Here is a 15,612-nt window from a genome sequence, read left to right as displayed (position 1 = left end):
AACCAGTAGGCTTCTGTCACATGCTGAGTTGTTAGATTTCTAGTTATTTGTAAAAAGTCAGATGGTTTCTACCAATAGTTGTTTAAAGTCAACTTCTATAGTAGTGACTATTATTCAGTTCCTTAGTAACAAGCTTTGAAAATGACAAGTTCTCATGCAAAATGGAGAACTTTTTTTCTTCATTCACTGAGGTCGATGGAAGATTTGGAGGACTTGGGTGGGATTTTTCTGGAGTGGAAGGTTTGTCAAAATGGGACTGGGTTATTTCCAGTGGGGCAGAGAGTGGTACAGGATTACTGAGGCACGGCTGGCTCATGGAGGTCACTCTGAGTCTAGGATCCTATGTGTCCTGTGTTTCTCTCCTTTCTGCTGGGATCGTGTAGCTTAGAGCCCAGTCAGAGCTGTTGGCAGTTTTCCCCCCTTTAGTTTTGGAGAAAGCTCCTCCTGCTGCCTTTTTCATGTCCAGATTCAATGTAAATATTCTATTTTTCAGCTTCACATTTGTCCAATACTTTATGATTTCCACAGTATTGTCTTACTTAATCTGTGTGAAACGGTAGACCAGGTCTTGTGTCTGTTTGCAGCTGCAAAAAACGAAACTCGGAAGTGACCAGTGACAGAGCTGGGACTAGAATCCAGGTCTTCCACCGGAGAGCCCAGTGTGGTCTACACAGGGACCATCACAGGGACCCCCTCCACACTCCCCCCACCACCACCTCTTTCCCCCCAGCCTGTCTCGAGCCACCAGGAGGAGATTTATGCTTGCAAATCTCTGTTCCTTCCAATCAGCAAAGCTTGCCGGCCTGCTGAGTATTAGGCCACTCAGAAACTGCTTCAATCAGTTCTGAGTGCTCACATGAACAACTTTGTCACTTGAAGTTGTGTGATAGTGACTGTTATTTAAAACAAATGGGCCACAAGCCAGGTTTTTGTTCTTAGAAATTTTATTCATAGTAGGATTTTACCAGTGCATGTGTTACCATGTCTCAGCAACCAAGAATGGGCAACAGTGGTACCGCTTGTTAGAGTTCTCTCTCTCTTTCTTTTTCTTTCTTTTTAAATTTCTAATGCAAAGAAAGCAAAACAAAAAACAAAAGCTTTATAATATATATATATTTTTTAATTTGCTTGACAGAGATCACAGGTAGGTAGAGAGGCAGGCAGAGAGAGAGGAAGGGAAGCAGGCTCCTTGCTGAGCAGAGAGCCCGATGCGGGGCTCGATCCCAGGATCCTGGGATCATGACCTGAGCCGAAAGCAGAGGCTTTAACCCACTGAGCCACCCAGGTGCCCCAACTTTATAAAATATTTTAAAGCAAAATTCTCTTTTGTAAAGCCCTTGGGTTTTCAGGTAATTCTCTTACTATCTTCGTAATCATTTTCAAGAACTCAGATGAACTATGGATCTAGGAATAAGAATACCCTGTTTTTTTCATAACCATGTAAATTTCATACTCCAAGTTCAAAATCAGAACACAGAGATTTGGGCTTAGATACTTCTGGTGAACAATTGAAATGAGGCCCACATAGTTGCTTTTTACGATGTATTTAAGAAAACAGATGGCGTGGTGCATTTTCATGTTGACACATGAACCTCCAGGGCCTCCACTACATCCTTCAGGGATGTCATTATGGATCGGGTGTGACTTTTTTTAAAACTCAAATTAATTTGGTGGACCTACCCAGAACCGAGTCACCATGTCCTTGGGAAGCCCAGCAGGCCTGGCAGCCCCTCATCCTCCTGAGGATGTGGTTTGCCTGAGCAGCAACACCCTGCCTCTCCTACAGGAGACAGGGATTCTCCCTGGAGGAAAGGGCCCTGGGTGAGAAGTGCAGAAAACATCTCTGAGTCTTTATCAGCTTTGGTTCACCCTGCAAACCCCCTGAGGTCATATCTTCTACAGGCCAGGCCCAGGACACCTTGTAGCCCTGCCTCCCTCACTTCCCAGAGGGGGAAGGTGGGGATGGATCAGCCCTCACACAGCCAACGACAGCTTCTGGGGCATCCAAAATGTGGGTGATTGGGGAGCGATGAGTGTCCGTCCTTTTTCACTGGGCAGAGGGTAGCACCTTGGTGAGGGTTTTAGTTTCTTATCTGAAGTATCAGCATCCCTGGGCTTTCAAGCATCTGTTCAGCACTTTGACAGACCAGAGTGGAGAGGGAGAGAGAAGAGAGAGAAGAGGGGTTGGGCTTATGTAAGCAGATTGTTTCCCCCTTCATTCATTGGGTTAGCTGTGTTGGGTTGTGTTGGGTTGGGTCGAGTTGGGTTGAGTTGGGTTGAGTTAAAGAAGTCCCTGATAGGGAGATGTGCCATCTTTGGGCTAGAAGGAAGGCAGAAGGAAGACAGATGTAACCTCCGTTAGAATCCAGGGCTGTGTGTGCGAAAGCTGTGCTGTTATCTCAGCTGCTTCCTTAGCAGCTTTTTAATCGTACTTAGGAAATCCATAACTCATGTAGCTTGGCTCCTATAGCTATTCCCAGTTGGAAATGCAGATGGTTCCTTGGATGTGAAAATTGGGTAATCACCCACCTGACTCCCAGGCTTGCCTGAGCAAATGGGGGATTCTGTATGTACGTGTAGATGGAGGATTGCAGACACCAAAGGCGGAGTAAACAACAAGCAGTTGGGAATGTGTACATGTTCTGCCAAACCTTTCCAGGACAGGTGTTCCCATAAATGGGCAACAAATCGTATTGCCTCTTTGTCTCCTACGGGGAAGACTTTTGGGAAAAGATCATGGCAAGGAGGTGGGGTTAGGGGTGACAGTAGCGCTTCCTCGGTATTCTCGGTGTGGGGAGGGAGAACGGGGCTGTGAGGTGGGTCTGTCCCAACCCTGTCCACTGCTCTGGCGGGAAGCTGCCGGTGCTACTAGAGGCCCCTGCTCCTCCTCCTGGCTCTCAGTTTGGACGTGAGGGTCAGGAATGCTGTAGCCAAACTCAGGTATTGTGTGTTTGGCTACAGGTATTGAAGAAGCCCTATACCTGGTGTGTGCCCTCTCTGACCACAGCCTAGCCCTCCCGGGTCCTTGCTCTTTGACGTGTGATGCCCGTGCTCCGAGGAGGCTCTGGGGGAGGTGGGACATGTCTGAGTCCAGGCTGTTGGTGGGGGATCCTTGGGATCTTGGGGATTGTTGGTTTTCTAAGGGACAGCGCATGTTTGTTGGTGTGGTCTCTGCAGCTCTGACAGCCACAGTCTTGCTTAGGAAGACACTGTGCTATGTCCTGTCCACGTGTGTGGCCTCTGTTGCTGTGCTCGCGTGGCCGTACTCAGCGCTCTGTGTTCTGCCACAAGCCTGTTGTGTGGCAGGGCAGATGGCTCACGGTCCAGGTCCCCGAGGACGTCCTGACGTGTGCTTGTTCTCTCTGCCGCCCTCAGAGAATTCTCAAAGGAGCGAGAGAAGGCTAAAGCCCGGGGAGATTTCCAGAAGCTCCGGGAGAAGCAGCAGCTGGAGGAGGATCTAAAGGGCTACTTGGACTGGATCACCCAAGCCGAAGACATTGATCCTGAGAACGAGGAGGAAGGAGGAGAGGAAAGCAAACGAAACAGTATGTAACCCCTTCCTACTCCTGACCAGAGAGAGCTCAGGGGTGACTCAGGTGCCCGCCGGGCGGAGCTGTTGCTCCCCCTTGACCCAGCCTGAGAGACAAGCGGCCTCCTCTCAGCGGCCTGGTTCCTTCCAGCCGCCCGTCAGAGGGGACCGGGGCATTTACACCAGCTCTGAGACTCCGCCTGAGGTTTGGGACTCAGATCTGTGCCCGGTCACGGGGTCCGTCGCAATCGCTTGTCGGGAAATCGGGGATCCCCTTCTGTGGGGGCACCGGCCACGGTAGGACTCACGGTGACCCCACGGCATGGGAGCTGCAGCTCCTTCCCCGCGGGGTGAGCCATGTTCCTGGATGAGAACTTGAAGAGCAGGGTCCCTCTCCGTCCTCATGCCGCCTGGAGTGGCTCGCACCCGGGCTCCACATGCAAAGCCAGGCGCTCAGCCGTGGTTAGCTGGGAAGAAACCAGCTCAGCCGTCCGGGCAGGGCAAGGACGCATGTGAGTTGGCATGGCTACTTGGAGCCCGCTCCCCTCGTAGCCCACCATGGCACGAGGCCTCTCGGGCACATTCCGCAGCGGGAAGGCCCGGTGCCCAGCAACCCCTGGAGTTCATTGCCATCGTCAGCCAAGGTGTCTCTTTTACCACCTATTTTCCCCCAAAGAGGAACTCGCACTCTTCCTGGGCCATCTGTGCCTCAGGTAAAAGCAGAAATCAAAATTCAATAGTAGATTTGACTGAGAGGCTTGTGGTTTGTTTCTAATCCAGAATAGTTCATTGTAAGGACAGAAAAGCTGTGTCAAAGATGCATGTCCCTTGAGAGGCCTGAGGAACCAAGGTGGGCCCCACCTCCTGGAAGATGGCGGAGTGAGTGCCCCTAGGGCAGGGCCCCTGAGGTGTCATGCGGTCTCTCCTTCGTCCAGCAAGGAGGGCGCTGGTTGCCGGGGGCACTCGTGGGGTGGGGTGGACGGGATGTGGTTGGCTCCTTCTGGGGATGGTTAGGCCGAGGCATGCCGAGATGCTGCCCAGGAGGACAGAGACGCCGGTCGGGAGGGTGGCATCTGTGTGCCCAGTGCTGAGGGGCTGAGGGCTGACTACGGGGCTCCAGTGGGGAGCTGTGGGGCATTGGCCCCGAGCCTGGAAGGATGGAGGAGCCTGAGGTCGGTCAGTGTCAGGAGAAACCTTCTGAGCCACGGCAGAGTGTGAGGAGGGCCCGGGGGTGGTTCATTCGTTCGGCTGGTTGGGGGAGACAGGGCAGGGAGGCTGGGGGAGTGAGGCCAGTATGTGCCTCCTCTGTAGACAGCGGATCACACAAGTGAAGGCCGAGCAGCCCACGGGTGACTGAGGTGGCCTTTGGTTGCTTCTAGCAGAGGACTCCTGGTCTGTGCTACCATTGAGAGTGTGAGTTTCCTGTTCTCACAGCTGCAAATGACGGACTCAGTCCTGTGGGCTCCTGGGGGGCCAGCAGCAGGCAGACACACTCCTCCTCTCCTCTCCCCGCTGCTTCCCAGGGTCACTGGTGCTGCTCCCTTGAGGAAGAGACAGGGGACACAGTGCCTGAGCATCAGGAAGCAGCTGGAGGATTTCTAGAGCAGCCTTTGTGTGCTGAGTCTGAGATGCGAGTTCATGCAGGGGTATTCCTTCCAGTTCCAAACTGGGTGGTGTCCTCTGGGTCAGTGGGTGTAAGAAGGGTGTCTGTGTCTTCAGGGCATTTGAGTCCAAATCCCAATGGGCTTCTTGCGGCTTCCGCGCCTACCATATGGCTGGCCACAGGCTGTTCTTAGAGCAGGAGGGATGCCTAGCCCGCTGTCTCCCTGCTCGTTTCCAGACTGCAGCTTGGGTGCTGACCTTGGTTTCTGGGGGTGGGGGTGGGGTGTGTGTGTGGGGGTGTCTGCCAGCCACGTCCTCCCTCTCCCAGTGTAGCATGTCGTGTGTCAGCCAGCACAAGTACTGCCCTTCTCCTGAGCACGCCCCCTTCCTTTACCAGTGGAGCTGTGGCTGACGGGTTGCTGGGTGAGCCTTTCAGGCGGTGTCTTTTCACCCCTTCAGTGCCCTGGCTTTGGAAATGGACAGGGTCCCCGTTCGTCCCGCTAGCATCAGGTGTGGCGAGACTGTGCTTGTGCCTGGGGTTTGAGGAGTGGGCATTTTCTGTGGGCTCAAGGCAATGTCTTCTGATAGTCCCGAGAGCTCTCGCTCTCTTTGTCTTGGCCCAGTACTTCCGGTGCTGCCAGCACGTACGAAGGACCTGGCCACATTGTGACAAAACTTTGTGCCTCTGCCTTTGGACACCTGGCTGTAGAGGCAAGTGGAGAAGCCAGACCTTAGTGTAAGATGGAGACAAGCTGGCCTTGTGATCAGGGGGCCAGCAGTCTGCTGTGGGAGCCCTGAAGGGCACAACAAAGTAACGATGGGCACATTGTTGCAAGGGCACAAGGATGCAAGGGGAGGCTCCCTGGAGGAGGTGGTGTTCCTGCTGAACTCCAGGGAGGTGCTTGCCTGCGGCTTCCAAAGGCACAGGGGAGAGGCTTTTTACTTAGGCTGGAGAAATGGCATGAGCGAGGTACAGAAGGTGATCAGTGTTGCAAGCCCTGAAGCGCTTTGCTCAGTAGTATCATCAAGGAAAGAAACAATGGCCCTTTGAAAGTTGTCAATCCTCAGACTTCACTCTGTAACTAGGACTCCTCACCCGGTAACGCCGCACCACGTCCCTGTGGTTTGTGCTGGGCACGGTGCTGTGTGGCTCAGCCTGGGAACTAGCTGGACGTTCGATCCTGAAGAGCACATGCTTCCGTGGGTACCCTTGTCCTTTACCAGGCTCCTTTAGCCAGGTGCTGCACTTTCCTGGACAGTGAGGCTCTGATCTCCTGAGCCACCAGATTCCCGGGACATGGGTGATGAGGGTCTGAAAGGAAGTCCTAGATCTCAGGCTGTGGGAACCATGCAGGGAGTTAACCGACCGACAATGAGAGCCCCGGGTCTCCTCCCAACGAGGATGTGGGCCTCCCCGAATATACTCCCGGCAGCCCAGACCTTTGGGCCAAGAAGAGCTGTCTTCTTCTTCCTGTCCATCTTCTTCCTGTCACAGCAAGAAACCCGAGGGGGACAGAGGATTTCCACAAGGCCTGCATCATCCCCTCACCAGTGGACAGTGGTTGGTTCACCGCCCGCACATGCCAGGTCTGGTCTCTGCCACCCGGTAGCAAGCAGTGCAGCGTGGGCAGGGCCATTACTGACGTGCTTCCTAGGTGGGTAAAAGCCAGGCCCACACTCTTAACATCCCAGCCCCGCTCCTGTATTTTTTCGGGAAGATGGGATGGGGCCCTCCCTGGGTGTCCTGGCTTTATCCTTGGTGCCTCAGGATGCTTACGCCACTGACTTCCCTTTCCAGCAGGGTCCTGGATGGGATTGGGACAGGTTCCTTCCAGGCATGGGGGAGTTAAGTGACCGTGTGGTAGTGTGACAGTTGTGACAGAAGCCCTTGCTATAGCCCAAGCCTCAGGCTGTACAAGCAAAGGCAGGACCTCAGGAAACCTGCATTGCAGATGTCATGAACCTTTGGAGGTGGGGCTAGATAGCGCGCGGGTGTCCCTTCTCTGGAACTGGCTGCCATTGAGTTTGGTGACTCGGAATTTGGACTTGAGTGATAGGCAAACCACCCGATGTCTCTGAGCCCCCATTTCTCTGACTGCAAGGAGGTGATAAAGGTACTTGCCCAGAGGTTGTCCTGAGGATTAAAGTTTGCTTCGTGGCAGGAGTCACTAGCCACGGGAGTACTGGGTACCGATGCCGTTATCAGACTCCAGGATAACTTGACCTAAACACTGCAGTTCTCGCAGATCCTCCTAGACCTCTAACCACCCTGGGGCTAAGGACCCCTTTTAGCACCACGTCCCCCTGCTTTCCTGTTCAGGGACTGTGTGAAGTTCTAAGTATTGATGGAAAACAAACCTGTTGACCAGTCGGTCATGCTGAAGGTAGCGAGGCACGGCTTTCTGGCTCAACGTCCGTTGGTGGTTTGTCAATGTTTGCTGTCAGAGAGCAGATGCCAAATCCAGGGCTTGGGCCTGTGCGCATCTCATCTCTTCTCTCTGATCTGCTAAACGTCACCGTCTGCTCCTGCGGGACCCACCTCTGCTCCTGCGGGACCCACCTCCGGCTGTACATGACAGTCACTTGGGGAATGTAGACATCCTGGTGCCGTACCCCTCCCCCACCCCGACAAAGACGGGTCTGTGTGCGGTGGGACCCAGGCATGGCTTGAGCTACTGCTCCCTGAAGGTTCCCGCGTGAAGCCGGGGTTGGGAACCCCTCAATGATATTACACCGAATATCACACTGTCACAGGCCTCCGCTGGAAGGAAGACAGAAGGAGAGGCAGTCGGCGCCGTAACTGGGCTGTCTGCTGGCTACCGTGGCTGGTAGCTCTAGCTTTGTGCGTTCGTGGAATATGGAAAACGTCCATTCTGTAAATTTGTTCTTAGGAAGCTGGTGTTACATGGTTAATTGAACAGACAAAATTCCCTTGGAAGTTAGTTCCTAAGCATTTGGGACATTTTCAAGGATAATTTATTTAACTTTTTGCTGAGCCTCAAGTTTCTTAAGAAACCCTGCCAAATCTCAAAGTGATTTTTTAGACGTATGCAGCTGCTTCTCTGTTAACAATGGCGTTTTTCTAGGGCCATTAAAATCTGGAAGCCTAAAATTCTATTTTAAACTCTTCTCATTGTCCGTGATTAGTCTTTTTTTTAAAGAAAAAAAAAGGCATTAAAAATAATGAAATCGTTTTAAAGGGAGCTCATTCTAAAATTCTGGCCAGAAAAGCAGGGCCGTTTCACTGTGGGAACTATTAATGTTCAATGATCTCTGTAAGAGGGTATACATGCTGCCCACAAGGAGGTCTCTTCCTCAGAGATCCCAGAGGCTGCCCCGCCCCGCCGGTTAGGACTCTGCCCCTCCCCCACCATGTGTCCACACCCCAGGTTGCCACAGCCGGTCACTTCCCTTCCCCGTGCACCCCTTGTGTGCCTTTTACTGAGATGTTTGATTTGGGGGTGGGCAGGAAGCCAGGGATGGTGTAGCTGTTTCCCAGCATGGAAATGTGCTGGTCCAGTTTCAAAGCTTGTGTCTTCCTAAAGCGACTTCCCAAACTGCTTTCATCACAGTTACACCAGCTCAGAGCGCAAATTCAGAATGCAAGACAGTCCTCTGAAGGCTGTGCATTCAGCCAACAGCAGCCCTTAGAGTGGCATGCCTCAGGAGGGTGGCCCTGTTTCTGGAGGTGGATGGGAGTGCCTCTGACCAGGAGAGCTGATGGAGGTGGGCCCAGCGCGGCAGCCGGCGGGAGACACACCACCCCCTCCACTGGGCTGGTGGTACAGGGAGCAGATGCCCACCCTAGGTAGGTCTTCTAAGAGCTGGCAGGAGAAGGGATGGTCGCCCCAGCATGGACATGAGGTGGAGTCCCTCCAGCCAGGTTTGTAGACCCCAAGTCAGGCTGTGTGTGCTTATTTTTAACATATTTTAATTGCAAAAATAATATTTGCTCATTGCCAAGAATTTGTATATCAAAGTGTATAAAGGATAAGAGAATGAGACTGGGCCATTGGGGGCCTGTTCTTTGTGACCTCACCTGTGCACGTGGGAACATACGTGCTTTCACGGGCAGCCTGCACTTGTGTCCCCCACCCTAAGATCATCGAGCTTGGCGGGGCACAGCCACTTGCCTTTCTCACTGAACCATGTGCCACAGACTGCGAGCTCCTGGAGGTAGGAACAAGGTCTGTTTCTGTCCTTCACTGTGTGGCAGGCACCTCGTGTGGTCCAGTGAGTCTGCGTTTCACGAAAGAAAGCAGAGTAAGAATGCCTCATTTATCAGGGCCTTCCTGTGTGTTCGATGCTGTTCTAAGGGTCAGGGGTGTATGTGAACCCATTATTCCTTCCAGGGCTCTGGGAGGCAAGCACTTGACAGATGATGGGGAAATTGAAACACAGAGGGGTTAAGTAGCTTCCCAGGGTCCCACACCTGTCACGTGGCCAAGTGGGGTTTGAATGCAGGTTTCGCTGCAGATGAGCTACCATTAATCCCCGCAGATGTGTGCACCTGGGTCTACACACACACGCTCACAGTCTTGTGGGAGAAAGTGCCAGAAAGGGATTTGCTGGGTCAGAGAGGATGCCCGTTTTAGAAATGTGTCCTGCCATTGGTACCCATTTACATTCCCACCCATCATGCTCACGAGTGCCCATGTCCTGTGCCCTTACCCACGTGGCATTCCTTCTGCTTCCCCTCTTGCCCATGAAGCTCCTTTCCCTGAGCACGGGGCCCCACCCTGAATATCAGCCCACCGGCTAATATCGTGATATCCTGTCCCAGAGCCAGAGGGAGCTGGAGACGCTAGAATCGTTCTTCTTGTGACATAGTGGCCACAGGGCCACTGTACGTGTTGTACCTTGCCAGCACTTGTGTTACTGTATTTACTGTTTACCACTTCCTAAGGTAAGCAGATCAGCAAAAGCAGGTAACCTGTCTGTGCTCATCCAGTTGGGAAGTGGCAAGGATGAGATCAGACCTGGTTTGTCCAAGTCCAGAGTGTGCCCTGTAAACTCCCACATGTCCTTCCCACATAGTGGTACCGGCCAGTCTGCCCAGCTGGTCAGCACCCGGGACTCCTGGCCGTGGCTGAATGCCCTTTCCTGAACACACCCTTCTTGGTGGGGTGGCCAAACCCTGGGAAGCCTGGTCTCTGGCGGTGTGGTTGGTTGGCTGGCTGGTTGGTTGGTTGGGACAGGTACCCTCGCTGCAGAAAGCGCTGCTCCCTTCCATTGCTCAGACGCTGAACTAGACATGTCCAAGTAGGAGGACTCTTGAGGTTTCGCATATCAGAGCCAGCGGCTGCAAGCTGCCTCTCTGGGCCTAGGGCCCAGTTTGCGTTGCTCCTGCTGCCCTCTACCGAGTCGTAACGACATTGCCTGTGTTCCACCTGAAGGAGTCACGGTGGCCGACCTGCTAAAAGAGGATAAGAAGAAAAGGAAGTTTTGCTGCTTTCGCCAACACAGGGCTAAAGATCACGGTAAATGACCGGGGGTGAACGCCAGTCGGGAGCCTCCTCTCCTGAGGCTTCTGGAGCCTTCTCCTTGCACACAGGCCTGGTGTGACGTGCATGTATGTGCTGGCGTGGTGTGTTTTTCAGACGCCTGTGTTTTAACCGCTTGATTCCTCTGAACTTTTGTCGTGTTATTTTCTTCTTGTCTTTACCCCAACTGTGTGGTTTTGCCAAGACAGCATTGCAGTTTCCTTTTTGTTTGAACTATACCTTTTAAAGAAGCAGCTGAACCCACTCAGAACATTTATTTAATTCAGCATGAATATTCTTAGACTGGAAGACAGACTTCTTAAACACTCTCCCCCAATGATGCTTTTTCATCTAAACTGTTTAGAAATTCCAGTGTTGTTCTTTGATTGATTTTGATTTTCCAGGTTACATTTTTCACAGGGCCTGCTGGTTTTTCACCCTCGGGCTGGTTTGCCCGGGACATACTAGAGCTCGTAGTGCCAGTTTCAAGAATGAAGTTAAAAATAGACTTCAAGGATGTGAAGATTGTGGGGCGGGGACGGGGGTTGGGGGGGGCACTTGCCTTTGCGAGCGGGGAGGAGGAAAGGGCTAATGTGGGGGCACAGTTCATTTTCGAGCTCTGCTGTAAAATAAATGCTACACGCAGACCCTTGCTGGAAACCCTGGGGTCAGCGTCAGGACCATCCGGGGGCAGGGCGGTTAAGGCAGATGGCTGGGGTCCTGTCCTTGCCAGGCCACCACTGTAGTCTTACAGCAGTGTAGCCCCCTGCCCATGCACACCGCATGATAAGCAACCAGGTTTACCTGGTCGCTGCCACCGAGATCGGCCCTGGTCAGATGACTCTGGAGGAAGAATCTCTTTGACGGTAAATAGGGCCACAAAGGCAGCTGCCAAGGGAGCAGAGGGGACACACTGCACTGTTTTCTTGGTAGTAGCCTCTGCTAGTACCAAGTAGGACACTTGGGGTTTTGCATATGAGAGCCCATACGGGATGGGGACGTTGTCGTGGGAATGTTGAGCTCGTAGGGTGTAGGAATTGGAACAAGCCACAGGTGGTCAGACTGAAGGCTTTTGGAGCAGACGAGAACAGAGAGTATCAGACATAAGCCCCCCGCCCCTGGCCTCCGGAGAGCGCACTGTGGGCCTGAGAAGTGAAGGAACCTGTGTGGTTGGGGGAGTGGGGTGGGGGCATCCAGTTAGGGCCTGGGGGCCCAGGGCTGGCTCAGCCAGGCTTAGTGTCTGCAGAGGCTTATGGAAAGAGCTGGCCTTGGTGCAGCCCCTGGAGGCCTCTGCAGGAAGAACGGGAGTCAGGTAAGCAGGACATCCTATTACTGACGTAACACAAAAGCATTTTCAAAGACTGACGGAGGGCCTAGGCTCTGGGGCATTACTGTGAGAAGATGAGAGGTCTGTCTCCAGAAGAAAAGAGTCCTCCCCATGGTCATGCAGGTGCCTGTCGTCCTGAGCAGGGGCTCGCACCGTGTGACTTTTTGAGGATATTTTGCTAGCTTTCTGAGGCATGTGGGGAGAGGAAGAAGCCTCATATTTCCAGGAAACTTTCCGTTTTGAGTGGGGGAGGTCTTTTATTGACTGAGATACCCAGACACCCTAACAAAGGCCCTGGATGAGGCTGGGGGTGGGGAGGGCCCCAGTGGGGGTGCGGCGTTCCTCACATCATTAGTCACGCAGAAGTAATTCTTGTCAGGGCATCATTCTGGCTCTAGACACAGAAACCTTGGTCTGGCCTTGACCCACATTCCCCAAGAAGAGGCTGGCTTCTTCACAGCAACCAGAGTCTGTTACCTTGTGATGGCTAAGCGTGTCACTACTAGCAGGGACAGGCAAATTCCTTCAGGGGATGTCATGGCACGTCACATGCTTGTCAGGAAAACAAGATAAAAAAAAACCCAGGAGATCTTGGCTTCGGATCTGCTGTTCCCAAGGAAGGCAGCCATGACTGTCATTGCTCAGCTGTCCAGCCTCCTGTCCCACCCGTTGAGAGGGAGGCATGAGAAGGGTTGGAGGCAGATTTGGAGAGGCATCCCTGACCGTGCAAGGGTGCCTGTCCCGTAGAGAACGGGGACGCGAGGCTCCCAGACGCCCAGGGGCATCTGTGAAGGAGGCTGTTTGGTGTGCCAGGCTCAAGAAGGAGGCTGGGGTCTTCCGGGCTCAGCTGGCATGGATCACCGGGCTCTAGTGGCATATGAGCACTCTCGGGGAGCGGGGGGTGAAGGGGGGTGCTTCTCCCTTCCCCAGTGGCTCTGCTTGGAGGAGCCTTGGGAACGCTTCTCCTGAGTGGGCTTCCTGGTTCCTGGCGGCCCTCCTGAGGGGCACTGGGCTGGGGATTCACAACACTGCTCCTTCCCTGCTCTCTGCGCCGAGCTGAGGGATGGCAAGGGAAAGCCACCTGGCACTGGTGAAACCAGACAGCCTGTGGGTGTTTCCTCTTTAGAGCAGTTCAAGCAAGTCAGAGGTACGTGGGTCTTACAGATAATGTCACCCAACAGCTCGTGTTCTGGGTTAGCCAACGAAGCCCAGGGAGGGAAAGGGAAAGGACTTGTCCCCACATTACTACTGACAAAGGCCCAGCTTCTCTGACATTCCTCTTTGTGTCTTTTGACCCGAGTAGCCTCTGTGATGCTGTGCCTGTTAATAGTGAACATAAGGGGCGCCTGGGTGGCTCAGTGGGTTAAGCCTCTGCCTTCGGCTCAGGTCATGGTCTCAGGGTCCTGGGATCGAGCCCCATATCAGGCTCTCTGCTCGGCAGGGAGCCTGCTTCCTCCTCTCTCTCTGCCTGCCTCTCTGCCTACTTGTGATCTCTCTCTCTGTCAAATAAATAAATAAAATCTTTAAAAAAAAATAGTGAACATAATTTTGGGGCTGCCTATTTCAACCCACATGCAGACCCATTCACCACGTGTGTGTGTGATGGGCACGCATACTCCCATCCATGAAAACGCTAGCTAGTTGTGCTGGCCTGAGAAACCGTGTGTTTTCCCACCGTATTTTGTGCGGCATTGCCCATAATGGCATCTGGGCCCAGCAGCAGTTCTTAGCAACAGCATGGCATGCCCTCCCCAGAGAGCTCCAAGTGGGCCCCCACCAGGCCAGGGTAGCTTTCATCTGCCGTCCAGGGCCTGCTGGGCTGCTGTCTGGCCTCCCCTCCTCCCTGGCGGCAGCAGCCGTCATGGCCTTTGCATCATGTCCTTTGCTCGGTGCGTCCACATTGAAGCCTCGGGGTCTGGCCTGCAGCTCTTGGAGATCGCAGCACCTGGGAAAGCTTGCGAAGCCTGGGCCTGCACTTCCCCAGGTTTGCAGCAGTCAGGTTGCGGTGCAAGTCAGCACCCCATTCTAGGTGTAGGCTGGTCCTAATACCTGGTTTCACCCCGGATTCTGGAAATAGTTTTAAAACTTGAATTTTTTAAAAAATGAAAACTTGCTCTACAGAGTTCCCGAGTTCCCTGGAATGTGTGAGAGAAAGGATTTACAGCTGCTTTGCCTGCAGATGGCCCCTTGGCTTACTTCTGTCTCTAGAGAACATGGTGGGACTTGGGGCAGGAGTGGGGGGCTGGGCTCTGCCTGCATTCCTAACCAGCCCAGCGCTTGTGAGCAATTATTGTTGACTCGGTCCTGAAGGGGACAAGGTGCTCCCCCTGCACTTGGGGCAGCCATGAGGCTGTGGCAGCCAGTTGAGGAAAGGGCATGTGTTCCAGGAATTTCCCCATGGGCCTACTTACGTGGATTTTCGTAAAGTCCCAATAGTCACCACGGCGACTTGACCTTTGTTCTCTCTCTCTCTCTGCTGGGGTGGTCTCCTGGAGCCGGTCTGACTGTATACCAGGTTTCTGGGGGTTAACTGAGGTCATCAGGACAGCCAACCAGGCTGATGGACAGTAGGCTTGATTGGCTTTGGGACTTTTAACGTGTGGCATTCTGAGGATCTATCACCATATCCCAATGTGTACCAGCATATGTAAGTAAATTAAGTATGATTTTTTTAAGGGCATACCAATATACATGTTAACATGTACTAATATCAAAACGTATCCCAGTATATCTGAGCACAGCCTGCGGGCACAGGGGGCACGGCCAGCTGGAAAGCTGGAGAGCTTTCTCACACCTGAGCTGTGCATCCCGGGGCAAGTTGGCCAGGTCTCTGATCTGTGAAATCACAGAGCTGCTCCGTGTGATCTCAGAGGCCTCTTCCAGTTCTAATAGTCTGTGATCCTCCTGTCTTGACAGTAAAAACACAGATGAAGTCCCATTGGGATGAAGTGAAGTGAAACTCGTATCAATTTTTTAGCATTAAAAAATAATGAATGCCCAGTACGAAGGAAGGGTGAAATGCTGATGTACAAATGAGCTCCTTTTGCCCGTGGTGTGGTCTCCATACCGTGGGGAAAGGAAACGCTCCCATGTGACCGGGAGGGAGAGGCTGGAGCAGAGAGAAGGGCTGCCAGGGCCCCATCAGAGCCAGGTTCCTCTGCACGGGTGAAGCGACTGGATCATGGTCCATTTCTGGGACCAAATGAGGTCACCCAGTTCTAGCACAGTCACTGTGCTCTTCCTCCCCCTCCCCCTGGCCGCCTCCTCAGCTCTGGTTGATGTCATTCCGGAATCGGTTGTTTATTATGGGACCATGGTGCTCTCCGTGTCTAACCATTAAGACCGAAAAGTTGCTATCTCTACAGCAGGCAACCATCAGACAGAAATGACTCGCTCGAGATAGAAAAGTTACAAACCAAGAGTGGAGGCCAAAGCTGACTCAGGTGTGCAGAAGACTGTTCACACTAGGGGTCTCTCTGTCGGCACGGTCACAGCAACGGGACCCTGGGTTTGGGCCGTGCACCAGAGTGTCCCTTTGCATCCAGGAGGCTCCAAGAGAACTTGCTTGAGGTGACAGCTCTCATATCTGAGCCTCACCGATTGCCCAACCCTGTGGACCCACACAGAATGACCCAGGACTATGGATGGGGAAAACCCACCATGTGTTCTGT

General features: G+C 53.2%; 1 protein-coding gene across 11 annotated transcripts in view; it reads left to right on the top strand.

Moving 5' to 3' along the window:
* Window positions 1-15,612, top strand: part of CACNA1D (calcium voltage-gated channel subunit alpha1 D) — a 301,488-nt gene that overhangs the window by 195,668 nt on the left and 90,208 nt on the right. For all 11 annotated transcript variants that reach the window (XM_044253375.1, XM_044253372.1, XM_044253378.1 and 8 more), the window contains exon 9: window positions 3,376-3,545. In XM_044253375.1, the coding sequence (XP_044109310.1) occupies window positions 3,376-3,545 (170 nt within the window). The remainder of the gene's footprint in view (window positions 1-3,375; window positions 3,546-15,612) is intronic.

The sequence above is a fragment of the Neovison vison genome, chromosome 6 (assembly GCF_020171115.1).
Source record: "Neovison vison isolate M4711 chromosome 6, ASM_NN_V1, whole genome shotgun sequence".
Lineage (NCBI taxonomy): Eukaryota > Metazoa > Chordata > Mammalia > Carnivora > Mustelidae > Neogale > Neogale vison.
This window is presented reverse-complemented; position numbering and strand designations above follow the sequence as displayed.